General features: G+C 37.5%; 1 protein-coding gene across 1 annotated transcript; it reads right to left on the bottom strand.

The window, feature by feature from the left end:
* Positions 1-7,020: 7,020 nt before the first annotated feature.
* Positions 7,021-16,445, bottom strand: LOC137745892 (nuclear pore complex protein NUP93A). Its single transcript, XM_068485925.2, has 15 exons — positions 15,867-16,445; positions 14,669-14,760; positions 14,353-14,419; positions 13,806-13,865; positions 12,774-12,863; positions 12,144-12,413; positions 11,699-11,794; positions 11,438-11,572; positions 11,147-11,200; positions 10,956-11,039; positions 10,106-10,192; positions 9,131-10,033; positions 8,485-8,666; positions 7,602-7,893; positions 7,021-7,368 (listed from the first exon to the last, which is right to left on the bottom strand). The coding sequence occupies exons 1-15, from the start codon at positions 15,966-15,968 to the stop codon at positions 7,291-7,293; spliced, it is 2,592 nt and encodes an 863-aa protein (XP_068342026.2). The 5' UTR covers positions 15,969-16,445; the 3' UTR covers positions 7,021-7,290.
* Between the last annotated feature and the right edge of the window lie 1,578 nt (positions 16,446-18,023).

The raw sequence follows: 18,023 nt of genomic DNA, 5'->3' as shown, positions 1-18,023 counted from the left end.
AGCAAGCAGAGCATCATTAAAATCTTGAAAATTCCGAAACCCCATACCTCCTTCCTGTTTCGGGTACCCCAAAAGACCACGAGACACCCAGTGGATACTCTTCTCCCCCCCCCTTCTTTCCCCACCAAAAATCAGCAATTAAGGCGTCAAATTCCGAACATAGAGTAGTAGGGAATTTAAAGAGATGCATTGGATACGCAGGGATTGCTTGAATCACAGCCTTAATCATTATTTCTTTCTCTGCTTGAGAGAGGGTGCATTGTTTCCATCCCTGAACCTTTTCTAGAATCCTGCCTTTCACGTAAGCAAGCCCCTGTTTTTTTGATTGACCCCAGAAAGAAGGGAGACCAAGGTACTTCCCCGGATCCTCCGCCAAAGGCATACCAACGATGTGACTTAGCTCCCCCGATAGGCATCTCGGCACGTTAGCTCCAAAGAAAACGCAAGACTTCTGATAACTCACCTGTTGACCAGAAGCATTACAGTAAGCATCTAAGATCTTCATCAGACTGTCACAGTTTTGTTTATTCGCGCGCATAAAAATCAGAGTATCATCCGCAAAAAACAAATGAGAAATAACCGGGCCTCCATAGTTCAACTGGACACCCGTAAGCTGCCTCCTGTCCACCGCCTGTTGAATTAGCCTTGCCAAGACCTCGCCCACGAGGATAAAAAGGTACGGAGATAGCGGGTCTCCCTGGCGGATACCCCTAGATGGGATGAAAGGCCTCCCTGGCTGCCCATTCAGGATTATAGCAAATTCCACTGTTTTGACACATCCCATAACCAGGTTCCTCCATTGGGGACAGAATCCCAGCTTTTCCATGACTGCCTCAAGGAAATCCCATTCAACCCGATCGTAGGCCTTGTGCATATCAAGCTTCACTCCCATCTCAAACTTACTCCTAGCCTTTCTGAGTTTTAAAAAATGGAACATCTCATGAGCGATACCAATGTTATCTTGAATTTGTCTCCCCATCACGAAAGCGCTTTGCGTAGAGGAAATAAGCTCCGAGAGAAGAGGCTTTAAACGATTCGCAAGAATTTTTGAGACAATCTTGTAGGAGTAGTTGCACAAGCTGATAGGCCTGAATTGTCCGACCGAGTCCGGATTTGTAATCTTCGGTATCAACACGATATGTGTCGAGTTGAGACGTTGCGGAGCCAAATCCCCCTGCATAAAATCCTGCACAATTCCATTCACATCATTCATAAGGGAGTTCCAGAATGAGTGGTAGAAAATTCCCTGGAACCCATCAGGACCCGGGGCTTTCATGCCTCCCATTTGGAAGGCTGCCGTCTGGATTTCCTCCATTGTCACCGGCCTGACCAGGCCGTTATTCATCTCTGCACTCACCTTATTTTGTATGCAGTCCAGTGTCGTTCCCCACTCTCTAGGGCCAGAAGTAGAGAAAAGGTTTATAAAGTGATCTTCAATATACTTCTGAACCTCGCTCTGATTATCAATCCAAACTCCATTTCCATCTTTTACCTTTACTACCTTATTTCTCCTTCTCCGTTGAATCGTAGTGTGATGGGAAAATGCCGTATTCGCATCACCCTCCTTAAGCCACTTCACCCTCGATCGTTGTTGCCAAAATTGCTCCTCTATCTCCCACAATCTGTCAATACGCGCAGAAATCCTCTTGATTTCCTCCCAATTTTTGCTCCAATTTTGTTGAAGGGCCCCCAGCCTATTGAGAAGGCCGTCAAGAACTCGCCCTCTCAATTTAAATTCCTGCTGGCTCCACTTGTTTAATTTTACTCGGCAATCATCCATTTTTTTCTGCCATCTCATTATTCCATCGCCACTACATTGTTGCCTCCAACAGCGATCCACGATATCCTTACACCTCTCTTCTTTGGCCCAGTAAGCTTCAAAACGAAATATCTTCTTTGATTTCTTTACCCGAGGTTGATGTTGAATAATTAGAGGGCAGTGGTCCGACCCAATAACAGTTTCATGAATAACCATAGTATTTGGCCATCAGTCTTGCCACTTCCTATTAGCCAAACCCCTGTCCAACCGCTCCTCCACAAGTTGCCCATTTCTCATGCCTCTCCAAGTAAAGCAAGGCCCATGAAAGTCCAGGTTCATAAGCTCCGTACCATTAAGGAATTCCTCTAGGTACCTTGGACGATTATAGTTCAAACTTGTTCCTCCTAACTTCTCATAATCCCACAGGATCTCATTGAAATCTCCTCCGCAAAGCCACGGAATATTAGTCGGCTTAAACTAGTCTTTCATCCACCTCCAAAATTCCTCCTTTTCATTCCTATATGCAGTTCCGTACACCCAAGTAATCCGAGCCCATCGATCCGAGTCGACATAATTGATTGTAGCATCAATAATATATTTGGAAGTATAATCAATCGTCACCTCTAAAGAATCATCCCACCACATACTGAGGCATCCAGCTCTCCCAATGGGGGACACATGAAACCCCAATTGATACCCCATTCGCCTTCTTACTCCATCTACTCTATTATCTCTCATCTTTGTTTCAGCTAGAAAGATCATAGCAGGCTTGTGCTTTCGAATGAGCCCATGAAGAGCCCGAACTACAGTGTCCGACCCTAGACCACGGCAGTTCCAAACGAGGTGTGTCATGTTTCTCTTGCGGCTGTTGAGGGCCAGCCGCCACCACCCTGTTTTCCGTTGAGCTCCTGTTATGTTGTCGACTCAAGTATCTTCGGCTCAGAATTTTCTTCAATAATATCCCACTTCTCTTCTAACTGACTCTCCCCTGATGTCTTTTTCCTGGCTTCTGGTAATTCCAACTTTTTTCCTTCAACATTGCCCACCCCCAGCTTATTTCTTTTCAAAGGATAATTCCTTGTCTCCAAACTGCCCCTCTTAGCTCCGCTGCTCCACGCTCCTTCCGGTCTCCAATGTTGCCCACTAAACTCAATCCTCGGCACAGTTCCACTCAGTCGCAATTCATGTCTAGAAGCCGATGCAGTAGTATCTGATTCAGGTATTTTGCCCTCATTCGAACTACCTTCGTTGATATTGAAAATGTTTCCCCTTTTTCCCCTGCTTTGGCTTAGAATATTTTCTCTCATTTCCTGTATCTCTTGAAATCGGGCTGCCTGGGAGAGAAAATGTGGGCTAGGATAATTAAATATTGTAGTGGGCTGAGGGCCCAAACACCCCATTCCCATAAACACTTGATGGGCCACGTGGGCCATATTTCCATCTACCACCCACTCTTGAGAGATCCCATCCTGACCCTCATTTCTATTCTTCATCCTATGCCACGTTCTCTGACCTCTCCTTGTATTGTGTGCCTCCGCCTGGATTGTTGTCTCCCTCACTGGCCCTCCCACTTCCAGACGCCCAGTGGACTCCGTGGTCACCACGCGCCGTTGCATAATGTTCTGGTCCCCTCCTCTGATGGCTCTTGCAAGACTTCTCTCTCCCATATTAACCACCAGTGGTTTTGGCTTGACACTTTCATCTCTAATAGGTCCCGTTTTCGTCCATTCACCATACCCCGCAGTGGAGCTCTGCCCAGTCTCAAAAGAACACTCGTTATTTGCATGTCCTATCCTCCCACATTTGTAGCAGAAGTCCTGAAGCCTTTCGTATCGAAATTCAATCCACGAATCCGTATTACTCTCCCGCGGTATCCAGCATCCTTTAGCTAAAGGATTTTTTGTATTGATTATCACCCGTACCCTGAGGAAACCGCGAGCCTTTGCTGGGTCCTCAATCTCCACTAACTCTCCAATCTCTTTGGCCAATCGTCTCACATTTTTTTCTGTACACAAACATAGAGGCACCCCCCGGATTTGGTCAGCTCCATTGGGATTTCCTCTATCGCAAGCTCTGATGGCCACCTTTTAATGGAAAAGTTCTGCTTCATCACCGCCCATGGGACCTGACTCAAAATCCTCTCAGCCGAGCTTTCATCCTTCACTGTGATTATAAAGGTATTGTCATGGGCCCATTTAATTTCAAGGTCGCCCATCTCCTTCCACGCAGCTCTAAGGATGTTCCTGACTCCCCATTTATTCAGCACTTTGTTGGTTAGGGCAGTCCCCACCAGCTTTATCCCACGTTCCATTGTCGTTATCTCCATTGACTTCTCCAGGTGGACCACCAGCTCATCCACTTCCTGATTCGCCATTATCCAGAAACTATCTCTATCTCCCTTCTCCTGGCAATCAGCGTATATACAGTTTGCTTTTGTATACTCAGTGCTTACCTTGGTTCTCCAAACGTGGTCTCTTGCCTCTGATGTATTGCTTGTTTTCCTTTTTTCCAACTGAACAACAATCAGAAATACCACAGAGAGGATAGTAATATTTAGGCCTTCGTACCTTCCCAGAAGGTTTTTACTCCTGCTCCAGAGATCAGATTTAGCAGTAGGTAATCTGCATTTAATTTCATTAACTGTGTTAGGTGACATCCGGTAATAAATACCCCCAACCCCCTCCATCAATGATGGATTGAAGGTCCGCATCCCCCAGCACCCACACCCCAGAGCTCCAATAATTACAGGTGACCCAAACCCCTAACCAAAAGGAACTCCCTACCCCACCAGAATACACCTCTAGTCACCCCACCCTAGACAGAAAAAGAAAATAAAAGAAACTGAAAACTGTAAACCAACACTCCCACACGGAGAGAAGGGACACTCACCACGGAGGGCTCTCACAACGGAGAAAATTTTTGCTTCTTTTTAATTAGGTATGATGTTTGGTACTTTTCTCTTCTTATTTTGCAGAACCCAACCATTTATTTGTTTGCCACTCACATTCCCACTTTCCTTGAATTAAGGAACCCTTTGTTTTTTTTTTTTTTTTTTCACTTCAACAACCCCTAACTTTTTTAGGTTGAGTTCCAGATTTTCGTCTTTAATGGAGTTCATCATTGTTTTGCAAACTTTCTTCTTTTTCTTTGAAAAAAAATATAGATCCTCATGCTATTTCATTTATATTTTGTATTATTTCGTTGAAATGTGATTGTCAATAGTATTCATAGTGTATTCAAGGTACTGTTTTTCAATTTTCATCATCAGTGGAGTTCATCGTTTATTTCTCCAGAAAATAAATTTGAGATCTGCATGCTATTCAATAATAACGACGGGTCACTGTTTCTGAATTTTAAGTAACACTATTTCTGAAATCTAAATCACTCTTTTTGGATCCAAATGAAATAGACACACTGTTTCTTAAACGTAAACTAGAAAAGAAATAGTGAAATTCACTGTATTTGGATTCATCGCAAAATAAACACCATGTTTCTTAAATGTAATCAACTGATGCATGAAAGAAAAGAAACAGTCAAAGTTTAAAACATAGACTATTTCTAAAACTAAGTCACTGTTTCTGAAATTTAAGTCACTGTTTCTGGATTTTGGTTTTTTTTTTCCAAAAATAGTATTATGTTTTGGGTTATCCCAAAACAGTTTTATGTTTTGGTTGTTCTTTTTTTTTAGACACTTTTTCACTGGTTTCTGCCATTAAACTTCTTTGAACTTGTTTCGGTGGCTTTGTTCCAATGAATGCTTCCTTTTTCAACTTTTATTTGAATTTTGATTTGGTTGTTTTTGAAATGGGAGAATTCGATTTGATATGAAGACAGGGAGTTATTATGGCAATTTCCTGCTGGGTTGAGGTTGGTGAAGAGTCAAGACAATATCAAATCATTTAGGGAGATTTACAGAAGTGTAGATTTGTAGTGAGGGCTTGTAAGTTTGACCCGTGGACAATAGTTTGGGTGGTTTTTTATTAAATATTGAGCACTTTTGGTTAAATAACATTTTGGGATGGTTTTTGGTTAAATATTTGTTGGTCCAAGCTTTTTTCATTAAAGCTCCCTTTAATTTAGCATTAGTACGTTTCAAGTAGGAATGGATACATTTTAATTTAGCATTGATACGTTTCAAGTTGTTTTTGGTATGTTTCAAATTGGCATAGGTCAGTTTGATTAACAAACGATCTCATTTTTTAATATTTTTTTGCAGATATGATCTTTACAAGATAATTTATAATATAAACCGTTTTGATCATAAGAACGAAATTTCATAAATTGATAAGGCATATTGAGGAGGTAACTTCTCCTCATCCGTTGAGGAGTCAAGTTAATTCCAAAATAAATAAGTAAACTTTTGAAAAACCAAACGCACGTAGCATAAAGAAAACACTACCCGCTCACTCAATCAATCAATCTTGCGGTTGCATTTGGTCACTCAACTCTGACCTCTTCTCCAAATTCGTTTCATCCCAGCAGTGCAAGGTTCTAATTTCCATCTTGTTATCTTCTTTAGATAAACGACACAAGAATCTACAATAAATTTTGAGAATTGGGATTCAAACACAGGACCTCAGATGCAAAGGCGAATGTTAATAATCAACTGAGCTACAAGCCACTTGCTCCATTTTTCATTATCTAATTGTGTGTTTGTGCACTAGATTATGTTTTTAGTGCTTGTTTAAGTTTTGTTGGTAATCAATCAATTTGCTGATCGTAATTCTTTTTTAAAATGCATTATGGTCGTTCAAATCCATCAAATTTGACAAGGGAAATGATTTTTACACTCTTTTTAGATTATCACACACCGCTTTTTATTTCTACCATCCGATTAAATAAGTCAAATAGAAATGGTCAAATTAAGCTGGAGTATATAAAAGCTTAAAAAGGTTGTGGATTTATCAGACCAAGAAAATGGAGGCGCATCACTCCCTGCCGCTCCTCATATCGTACGATTATCCTTTAAATTTTACCTAGGAGCTCATTTCGGGAGCTAATTAGAGACGCTCCACGAGAATAATATTAACTTATGAGAAATGATGTACAAACCAAATAATGTACCACCAAATTTGTAAATTAAATTTACAAACCAAATGATATATCACCAATAGGATATAAGCACATTAATCAACACTTAAGTAATAATCCAATCGTCAACCACCATGTCATTTGGTTCACAAATTTGGTTTAAATTTTAGGTCTCCCTAACATTACCCGTTAGTTATTCAAATCTTTTCGACGTAGCAGAAAGAGATCAGTACAAAATAAGGGTCACTTTTTTCCAAACGTTCGCTATAAAATTGGGAATGAGAGTGACTTTGGTGCTCATATTCCACATGACAAATCAGACCCATCTCACTTCAGGTAGCCCAGTTGATTTCAAAACAGAGGAAACCGCTAATATCAAATTAACAACTCACTCATCAAAGTACAATTGCTACTTCAGATTGTCTTTTACAATTGGTAACACGCATTGTACTATCAACCAAACCGTACAGGTGTCTTCCATCTCTCGTGGTTCATCGGCTTCACAAGCTCCGCGCAACTTTCTCATACAAATCACGAGGCCAGTTCCTATTGGAATTGTTTGCTATGAAGCTAGCAATCTGCATAAACCCAATGGACAGGATACATCATGAAACAGACAACAATACATATGTAACGGAAGATGATTTCAATATAATTAAGCTTCTAATCCATCAACTTTATGAGTATCCCAAGTCACGCCTTAATTTTAACAATCAAACAGAGAATTGCATTATTTTTTACCAAAACAGAAAACAGGCATGGATAAGGATCTCATTAAGGTCTTTTATTTTGGGTGGTGGAAAAAGAATACCTTAGCCCTCAAGGCACGTAGAGACCCATCAGAATCCACCATGTTGTCCAGACAAGTGAGGGCGACCTTCAAGAGGTCTGGAACACAGGCTTGGACATGTGGAGATAAATTCTGGAAGACATCAGTGGTAACATCTGGTGTCCCAGGAACTAAGGGAAGAAATTGAAGCCTGGCAACCTCCCTTAAGGCATCAGCGTAATGGCCTCCTCTTGCCAACTTATGGATTGACAGTACGGCCTCGAGTTGTCTTAAAACAATGGACTGCTCTGAAACACTTTCCGTCTCTTGAGGACTGCACAGTACACTCAAATGACTCTTGCGTCAGAAAAATTGCATACACAGAAAGATTATCAGAAATCATCTGAAAAGAGTAAGTACGGTATGATTTGAAAATCCATCAAAAGATACAGTTTCCAAATTTATATTCCTTACAAAATAAACACGACCCTTTGTATGCACTTCACGTTCTTGATGATGTTACAATCTAAAAGTAGGAAAAACTCCAAATCGAAACTATTTAAATAGGATAGTGCTATACACACACCCATTTTTACTTCTCACACACCCTTGTTAATTTTTAGCCATTGATCTTCTTCGATTCATTCGGTTGGACGGCCGAAAATTGAGATGGGTGTATGAGAAGTAAAAATACGTGTGTGGATAGAAAGACATGTTTATTTCAATCATATTTCCGCACTTATCGAAATTAGATTTACATATTCAAAGAATTCTCAGTTTAAAAGACCACCTCTACATGAAGGTCTGTCGTGCTCAACTATTTATATTACCAGTATCCATCAAAATTAGCACCAGTATAAACAGAAACATTATTCAACCTAGCTGAAGTTCAGAGTAAACATAAGATGTTGAGTGTCAAAATGACCTGATATCAGGAAAGTATTTATGCATTTCCAAGATCTCGTTTCCAGAGTGAATGAGGCCAGCAGTTCGACTCTCACCATCCAATCTACCACGTGAAAGGGCACAAATTGCTTCAGAGAGGCACTTGTTAATAGTATCCAATGCCATCGAGAATGCTCCTATTCGTTTCTGAATTTCTATAGACTGAATGGACAGAGAAGAGAGGGAGAACACAAGATTCAAGAAAAGAGCAAAAGCAATTAAAGCATCAGAATATATATTTTTTTATTAAGAAAGAAACAGCATACAAAGAAGGAAGTACTAATACAGAAAAAAATATATTAACATTTGAAGATGGCAGAATTAAGATTAAAATCAATTATCCAAATTTGTGGTTAAAAGAATCCACTCCTAAGTAGTACACTGGTACTAGGCCCTATTCTGACGGAAAAGGATTAAATTCATCACCAAGGCCAAAAAATAAGAACTGAACAACGAGTAATAATTAATGTCCGTTTGAAACCATCAAAACAGCATATAAATGGAACAGGAAGAAGATATTTAAATAAATAACTAGTGTAAACAGGAAAGAGGATTAGTTCTACTTGCAACTTCTCCATACAAAACTTGCAAACTAAAAGCATGGAAAGCAGGGCAAAAAATATTACCTTTTCATACAACCCAGCTTCCTGACATTGGTGTGCAGCTTCAAGAAGAAATTGTTGCCTTGTTTTTACATCAGTCAAAAATCGCCCCAATTCACCTTCTTCTCCGGCACCTCTTGATCCAAGTAGTAGATAGATCCCACCATCCCGCAACAACAGCTCTGTAAGGAGCTGCTTCAGCATCAAATTTCTCTGCCTTTGCTGGTCCACGTTGCCTCTTCCAGACCATGACAACTCCCCACCACCAACCGCAGCAGCAGCTTGTGCATAATATTCTAATGCCACTGATAGATTACCAAGACGTAAATATACAGATCCATACTGCCTGATTATGCTTGATGCCTCTGCGTAAGCATCCATCACGCCCATTTTCTGTCCAGCGCCAGCACCTTCAGAAAGGAACCCATGGTCCACTAGCACAATTGATATGTGGGCAGCATCAACGTTATATCCCTCATCTCCAGTTTCTTTGAACAAGTATACCACGCCCGGTATCAACTGGATGCTTAAAAGCAAAACGTATGGGTACACAAGGGGGTCCTTCCCATTTTTTGTATAATATGATGGGTCGAATTTATTTAAGTACATCTGTAAATCATCCAATGTGTATGGTACCAAGCTCTCATTCATAACAATGGGTGCAGCTCCACCAGGGCAGTCTCTTACAGCAGACAATTTGAACCACAAGAAATCCTCTATAGTGTTGAAAAGGGTTGGTAGATCTCTTAGTAGGCGGTCGATTTGCCTACGAGAACCAGATACAAGAGCATATAATAACAACTTTTTCTTGTCATATGCAGCTCGGCCCACACGATCACCCATTCTTAACATTTTTTCACATTCTTCTGAAGCAGAAGCTGCAATCGCCACAGGCACCATACCTCCAGTATTAATCCACTCCGTAAGCTGTACAAAAATGAAGCATGACTAAGGCACTGCATTTGCTATAACATTATATGCATATGCAAAAGTCTTTACCAGAGGAGCAAATTGGTGTGAAGCACGAGATGACAGAGCAACAGATCTTGCCTCATCGTAATACCCAGTTCTCAAGCAAAAGTAGATCTGCCACATATAATAATAGAACTCAGTGAAAATCAACTTCTTTGGATGACTATTTCACAATAAAAACTACGATATATGTCCAATTAATTTTAATAAAGAAATTTTGGAAGGGAACAAAGGGAGCAGTTAAACATTCTATTAGAGATTCATTTTCTGCTTTCAAATTACTACTCCTTTTACAATAACAGGGAATGAACGACCCAAAGATACATTCAATAAATCATTGCGCCTTCTCCAAATTCTTAAAACAACTAAATGAATAACAAGAGGTAAAAAGATAGTAGAAGGCCTAAACAGTGTTACGAACAAATAGAATTTAACACCAACAAACAAATGAGACACTGCCATACGAGAGAATGAATATCTCCATCAGCGCAAGATAGCCTCAAGGATCAAAAGGGCACAAGTTCCTATAGGATTCTTGATCCTATATACATAGCAAACATTTTCGTAGCATTGAAGACAAGGGCAATGAGAAGACTCTGACATAAGATCTAAACAAATGCATACAGGCAAAGTTCCGTCTAAACATTTGATTTTCAACATGCCCTTAGTCTACATAAAAACTTTGTCACACAAAAAAAATGATCAAATGACATACCTACAATTTGATCTAAGGGATGATTCAGATTTATGAAATGTGTACATACAACTTGTAAGCTGATATATTAGTTATATTGAATTTGAAGTACATCTTCATAAATAAGGTCGACATAAACAAGAATGGAAATTGTAAGAAATGTAAAAGACAAAAACTGAAGACCTGCTGCCAAGTGGTATCAACAGGAGGCTGCCTGCGAGCATCGCCTGCATCAAAATCTAGAACTCCATAATCTCTTAAACGAATCTGCAGAAACAAACAAATACTGAATTGCATGATAAAGATTCTACAGGATAACAAAGCGCGTAAAACATGAATGGTATCAAAGTTTAAAGAAAAATATGATTACAAACCCGAAGAAAGGCACGGATTCTTTGTAAATTTCCAACTCCTCCTCCAAGGGCGGCCTGCAATGAGATCAAGAGGTGACCATGAATTATGATTGTTATGATGAAAAGTGAAATGTGTTAACAGACAATGCAAAGGAAAAAGTTGCTGCAGAAGTATAATTGTCCCGATAGAATTTATAGAGCAGAAAGTCCAAGAAAGTAACAAAAGGATAGCATGTAACCATTGGGACCAAGCAAATAAAAACACATGTATTAATCTGTTTCACAACCAACATACAGAAAAAAATTTAGTACCTGGCCCGGATGACTTTGAATTGTATCCATGATGTATTTTTCATGGCCCCATTCTAGGTGCCGCCTTGCCCCAATAACCAATGACATTCTTTTTGAAACACTATGCGGTAGGGTTAGATCTTCACCCATCAATGTCTGTTAACATAATGAGAATCAGATTGTCAACTGTTCATTATCTAATGAATATAGCTATGGAGACCTCCAAAAAAAAATACATGCTAACATCCAGCAGATTAGAAAAGCACATGTCTACAAGTATACCTGAAGAAGGTGCCATATCTTCTGCATGTTAACTGATTTTCCACCAGATCCATCAAGGCCTAAACTCTCATAAGCACCCTTGAAAGCTGTAGCAGGCTAATGAAAAGAAAATAAATTAACAGCAAACATTTACAGCAAATCTCATTATTTCGTAACATCACACGCATCAAATAAAATTTGTAGAAGGACAAAGCCCACCAAACTGAAAGGTGAATGCATTCAAGTCAAGTATGCATACTCTGCCATTGCATTATAGTTTAATAATTCGAAGCAGACTCTTGGGTATTTATCAAACAATGGAGCATGATCAAATTCACTCGAGCTCATAATTTCAGATTCCTCAAAATATGATAGAAAAAGAATTTTAAGCTTAAGAGAAAAACTTCCTTTAAGCTCATAATTTCAGATTCCTCACAATATCATACATTAAAAAAGAAAAACTTACTTTAAATGGTAATCCATGCTGCCTTGCGTTGTTCAGAATTTTTACAACTTCAGCATAGACAGAGGCTTTCTTGTCACGGATGGGCTTGCTAGCTAAAGGTACAAGCTCCATGCTAGATGGAGAAGATGACACTTGACGGCTAGAAGTTATAGATGCTATTTGACCAGAACGACTACCACTGCTGCTAGTATAAGTCATGTTAGTCCTGGGTAATGTCGAAATCTGGCTTAAGCTTTGAAGGAAATCACGTTTTTCCTTTTGCCAATCCTCCTGACAAATATCAAATTCCGCCATAACCAACTTTGAACATAGAATGAGTGTAAATAATCATCCAACTGATTTAAAACACTTTCATGCCAATTCTTTTCCTTCTCTAAGTAACTACTTTTTGTCAAAACTAAGGCAACAGGATCTTTAAACTGAAGCAGCTTGCAATCATTCATTATTTTGTCCAACAATAACTAAAAAGCAACAGAAAGAAGGAATTAAAATGATTCTCCAAGGATATCAGAGCATACACAGCCATGAGAGCGGCCATATATAAAAATAAATAAATAAAAACTAGTAAAATTTTAAACAAGGGAGACCCAGTGAATATGATATCACAAAAATCCATTGGGGTACACTAACCTCCAAAACCTTTAACATGTAATCATTAAAACTTCTAAGGTTATCCTTCTGAGCTTCTTGGAGAGCTGAGACCATTGCCATTTGATGGACCTAATCAGGAAAAAAATTGTATACATTAAGGTCAAGGAATCACCATCAATCTCTAGAAATCAGAACAGGTAGGCCCTAGAAAAGTGAAACAAAGCATTTTAAAGTATGAAAGAAAACAAATGCGTGCAACCATATTATATAGATCGTGCTCATACACCAATGAAAAATTAAACGCATGTCTCTAACAACGTTATATGGTATCCAAAAGAAGGCAAATTCGTAAGGCCATATAAATCATTGGTCAAATTTTTTAGCTGCACTCAGACATCACAATAAATAAATAAAAACTCAGACATCATAAAAATAAAAAAAATAAAAAAGAAAATTAGCTGACCAAAAAACAAAGTCATAAAGAAAGAAAATTAAGAAAATGAAAAATAATGAAACACAAATTTATCTCAATTATAGATGGAAATATAATTTCTCTGTATGAAGGACCGTTAGATGCCCCAAAGACAAATATTCAAAAACAAAACACAAGCATGTTTTCTTGGAGAGTAAATAAAACAAATGTATGTAGATTTTTACTTTAGAGAATGAAAACATAATTTGATAAAAATATAAAACTCATCTAAATGGTCCAACATTCAGTTTATCCGTACTTCATTACATTAATTACAAAACCTGAGTCCAGTCAATATGTAAGGACGCAAAATAATAATTAACCAGCAACAGGCATGATGAATAGTTGTATATGTTGGAGTTCCATCTTGTAATACCGACATTAATAGCCAAATTTTCTATAAGAAAATCTCGCTAAATAAATGCATAGTTTCTAATGTCTATTACATTAGTTCCATCGTGTTACCCCACAAGATTTAAAGCATGTATCAAATAAAATCATCTTTCAGAAGATCAGGGAGGACCCAATGTTAAAGTAATGAAAGAAACATACAGCAATCTAATCAGATCATTAGTAAAAAGTTATAGAGTTAAATCTACCTGCTGCAGATACTCTTCAACAGTTGTTGCTTCAGACGGAAAAACATCTTCAAATGTTGTCTTTTAATGAAGAAAGGGAAAACAACAGAAATAAATTAGTATAACAGGATGAGGAATGAGAAAGTATTTAAGAATCTAGAAAATTGCAAGAAAATTGTTCTCTAGAGGTATAAACCCAGGAGTTCTAAGCAGCCATTGACTTCACCTAAGAAAATAACTCAAAGCAAATACAGTTAATTTTGAGCTAAGAATTCCTTGATCACTATTGGACTTAGACAATAAATGAACTTCGTGTGTTAGTATATGAGGAGATTCTTCTCAATATTAATTCTTCTTTGACATAGTTCTACTACTTAGCTCTCTCTCTTACAAATATTGTTGAACACATGGAAATGCCTTGAGATTCATGAAACAAAGAAAGTTTTAAAATGTAGCATCCAAATTGAATTATCAAATGATTTAGTACAGTTGACAATTTTCAAGAAAAATTCTGATGACGCACATTTCTACAAAAAGTAGAATGTGTAGATATTGATCCTATTAGTACCTTCAATTCAAAGGACTTAAGGTCGCGTGCAAGCTGCTCTGCATTTAGTCCCTCACGTGCAAGAAGCCTGTAAAAATGAATAGGATAAAGTTGAACACATATACTACCTAATAAATTAAGCACCGGACACAAAACACAGAACAGAACTTGATATATACCCTCAAACTTATCTGCAATATCAAGTTTTGATTCACATTCTTATATTTTAAGAGCAACTAGAATTAAAGTGACTTATGAAAAGAAGAGATTTATCAACATGAAGGAAAGTGAATCTGAGAAATACAATATATTTTTGAGACAGAAATCATTCTAGTACCTTGTGGCAGCAACGGATTGTTGAGGAGCCTCATTTCGTAGGGTTTTTGCTTTGAGTTTCTTAGATAATGTTTCTAACTGATCTAAATTTCTCTGAAAAGATAAATATATCAAAACAGAGCCCATAAAAACAAGATAACTGGATCCATAGAAAGTATATCTCCTTTTGATCTCATTGTTATAATATACAGAAAGTTTTACTGTTTGTAGTCAGGATCATAGCCTGAATGCCTTGCTAAGATTGTGAACAAGAGTGGGGAGTGAGAGAGGGAGGGTTGAACCTGACCGCTATTTTTGGGCATAAATGAGTGGTTCTTTATGTCCTCTTTGACAATTAATTATTTTTATTTATTTAACAAATAATGTGAGACTCATAACTAAAATTCAAAAGGGTTGAAGTCCCAATTTATTGCTTTCCATAGGGTTTTTTCAGCTGCCTAATAAGCATAAATGGAAAATAAAAAAGAGAACCTAAAAATTTCAATATAAATGTATAAATTTGTTGAATTGGCTGAACTAAGAAAGGACTATTAAAAGATTCAAAAACTCATATTATCTCAGCATTTTTCAGCAATAAAACAAGATAAGAACTTCGCTATTTGTATCCTGCTAGTTTTCTTCCTCACACAAGTGTTTCATCAATGAGAAGAAAGTTTTCAAAAGAACATCTCATTCAAATAGACATTTATACATTTTCAGTCAAGGAATACCGCATACGAGAGAAAAAGTCACAAACATAAATTTCCATTCAGTATTGCATTCCCATTTGCGGAACACTAATAAGTTGAACCTTATTACTAAAGTAAAAGAACTTAATTTTGAGTCCTTATTAACAAATTAAGTGCATTCGCAGCGAACCTTTATAATCGCATCAGGCTGAAGATAACTGTATGCTCAAATTTGAGTAATGAATCATCCAAAATACAAATTTATCGAAACTCCCAATAATGAAAATCAAACACTACAAAATGAACTTTCCTTTCTTTTCCCGAATTTTCTAGGAAACCAAACACTGCAATTACAGAAACACAGCAAAAATCTGAACAGTGGATTGACAATGACTAAGCGGATTAACTACTTCCTCAATTGTTAGAGAACCCTAACACTAGAAATTTCTCACCGAGTCGTCAAATTCCCTTCGTTTTCTCGGTAACAAAACAAATGAAAAGTAAAACGAGAAGAAATGGGAGGAGCTGAACCTGTAGCGGAGGGAACTGAGCGGAAGGCGCCGCTTGTTCGAGAAGCTTGGTGGAGGAGTGGAGCAGATCGGTCCAGCTACTCATGTTTTGCTCCGTCGCCATGGCTTCTCCGAGAGAGGGAAAGGGTTTAAGACTTCTTCAAAGCCCTAACGAAACGAAATTTAAACAGGCACCGTAAAAACTGCAGATAAACGCTTTCGGAATGTTTCCAAAAAAAAAAAAATGCTTTCGGAATTTGTTGGGCGAATTATTAATCCCAAAGTTATTATTGGAAAAATTTTACCTCAAATTTTGTAAATCAATAGTTGTTGATGATTAGATTATTACTTAAGCATTAAAGTGTTTATTTTTCATTAGTGACACATTTAAGGATGGCAATTCAAACACTTAAACCCAATAACCGCGTTAATGGAACGAATTTGGAATGATGATTCGAGTATATTTTGGATATGGGAAAACTGGAAATATTATTTGGTTATTGTTATAAGGGTTTCTGATCTGTATCTAACTCTGAATCTGACCCGAATAACACACATTATGTATCGTATAATATAGTATTGTATAATATATATGTATTTTCACCGAACTCATTACTTTAAAGAGTTACAAAAGTTGCATTATATGAGAAAGTTCAAAAGTTTTAAACCAAAATCAATGAAAATTCAATGGTGCTTATAGGAGAGATCAAAAGATCATGCAACATCATTAATTTTTTAAATTCAATGCTCTAATTTTGTTGTCGCAAGTTCTAGAATTATTTGACAGCGATTGTTGTATTTGCTTTTGTCATCCTTTTCTTTTTTCATTGGACCAATTTATGATATTTACTTATCATGAACAACTCCAAAAATCAATGTTTTTTATGATTGGACATGGATATTTAATGACGAAATTAGTATCTATTGTTGCAGTCCTAATTAGATTAGAAATATGATTGTGTAAATCTCAAGAAATTTTTATGGGATTCTACCATATTTTATACTTTAGATATTATCCTATTAGAGTCGTAATCCTATGGGGGTAAGGAATTAACATTTCCTGCTACTATAAATAAAAGCGCAATGTGGTGAACAAACACACCTCAAAGATCACGCAATGCTTGCTGCATTATCTCTCTCTCTCTCTCTCTCTCTCTAATTCTTCAGTCAAATAGGCTTACAACACGTTATCAGCACGCTCTTAAGCTGTGTTAAAGAGAGTTTGTTCATCTTCAATCAGGGAGTATTACGTTTGAATCATTATTTTTATGATTAATTTATTATTTTATTAAATTGGTCTACATGTTATTGATGCAATTTACTTGTTCTGTGTTGAATTTTTGGTGTTCTTGATTGATTGCGATCTTCTTCTCTATGCACTTGTGCAAATTGGTGCATCTTGGAAGTGTGCGCACCAAGTGTTCGACGAATTGTGTAATTGAAAGTCTTCGTAATTTTTTTGCAAATCTCTCTACAATTTGTTCTTCTTCCTTCGTTTTTTCAAGATTCAGTATAATTTGAAACCCTAATTTTAGGTTTTTCTCAAGATTTTCTTCTGTGATATCCTTTTTTCTCATCAAGAATTATGAAAGCATGGTGACTGTTGCTCAATTACAGATTATGCAAATCCTATTACTAGTTTAATTTCTACTGTGTTGAATAATGTGACTGTTAAGGTTGATGATACAAACTATCTTGTTTGGAGTTATCAAATGGTTCTTCTTCTTGAAAGTCATGGCATACTTGCCTTTGTTGATGGCACACAATGTTGTCCATCTCGATTTGATGAAAGTTCTGATAAGGCAGGTGTTGAAATTGAGGCATTTCAGATCTGGAAAATGCATGATCATGCTTTGATGCAATTAATCATTGCCACTTTGTCTACTACTGTCATGTCTTGTATCATTGGCTGCACTAATTCTCATGAAATGTGGCAAAACTTGAAGGATATGTTTTATACTATCACAAAGGCTTGTATCTTTCAGTTGAAAATTGAATTACAGAATATAAGAAAAGGTATGATTCAGTCTCTCAATACTTGCATAGGATCAAAGATGTTAGAGATCATCTTTCTACAATTGGTGTTGTTTTTTATGATGATGATATTGTCATTCTTGCTCTTAAAGGAGTACCTGCATAATACAATACTTTTAGGATAGTAATTAAAGGCAGGGAAGAT

Source organism: Pyrus communis, chromosome 12, assembly GCF_041283825.1.
Source record: "Pyrus communis isolate YQ-2024b chromosome 12, ASM4128382v1, whole genome shotgun sequence".
NCBI classification, from domain to species: Eukaryota; Viridiplantae; Streptophyta; class Magnoliopsida; order Rosales; family Rosaceae; genus Pyrus; species Pyrus communis.
Note: the sequence above shows the minus strand (reverse complement) of the source record. Positions and strands in the feature narration are given on the sequence as shown.

Excerpts from the sequence above, each read along its gene's own strand:
- LOC137745892 (XM_068485925.2), bottom strand. The coding sequence starts at position 15,968 with ATGGCGACGGAGCAAAACATGAGTAGCTGGACCGATCTGCTCCACTCC. Across the intron at positions 12,864-13,805 it reads TTGAAGAGTATCTGCAGCAG|GTCCATCAAATGGCAATGGT; the intron begins GTAGATTTAACT and ends TTTCCTGATTAG. Across the intron at positions 11,573-11,698 it reads AGATATGGCACCTTCTTCAG|ACATTGATGGGTGAAGATCT; the intron begins GTATACTTGTAG and ends TTATGTTAACAG.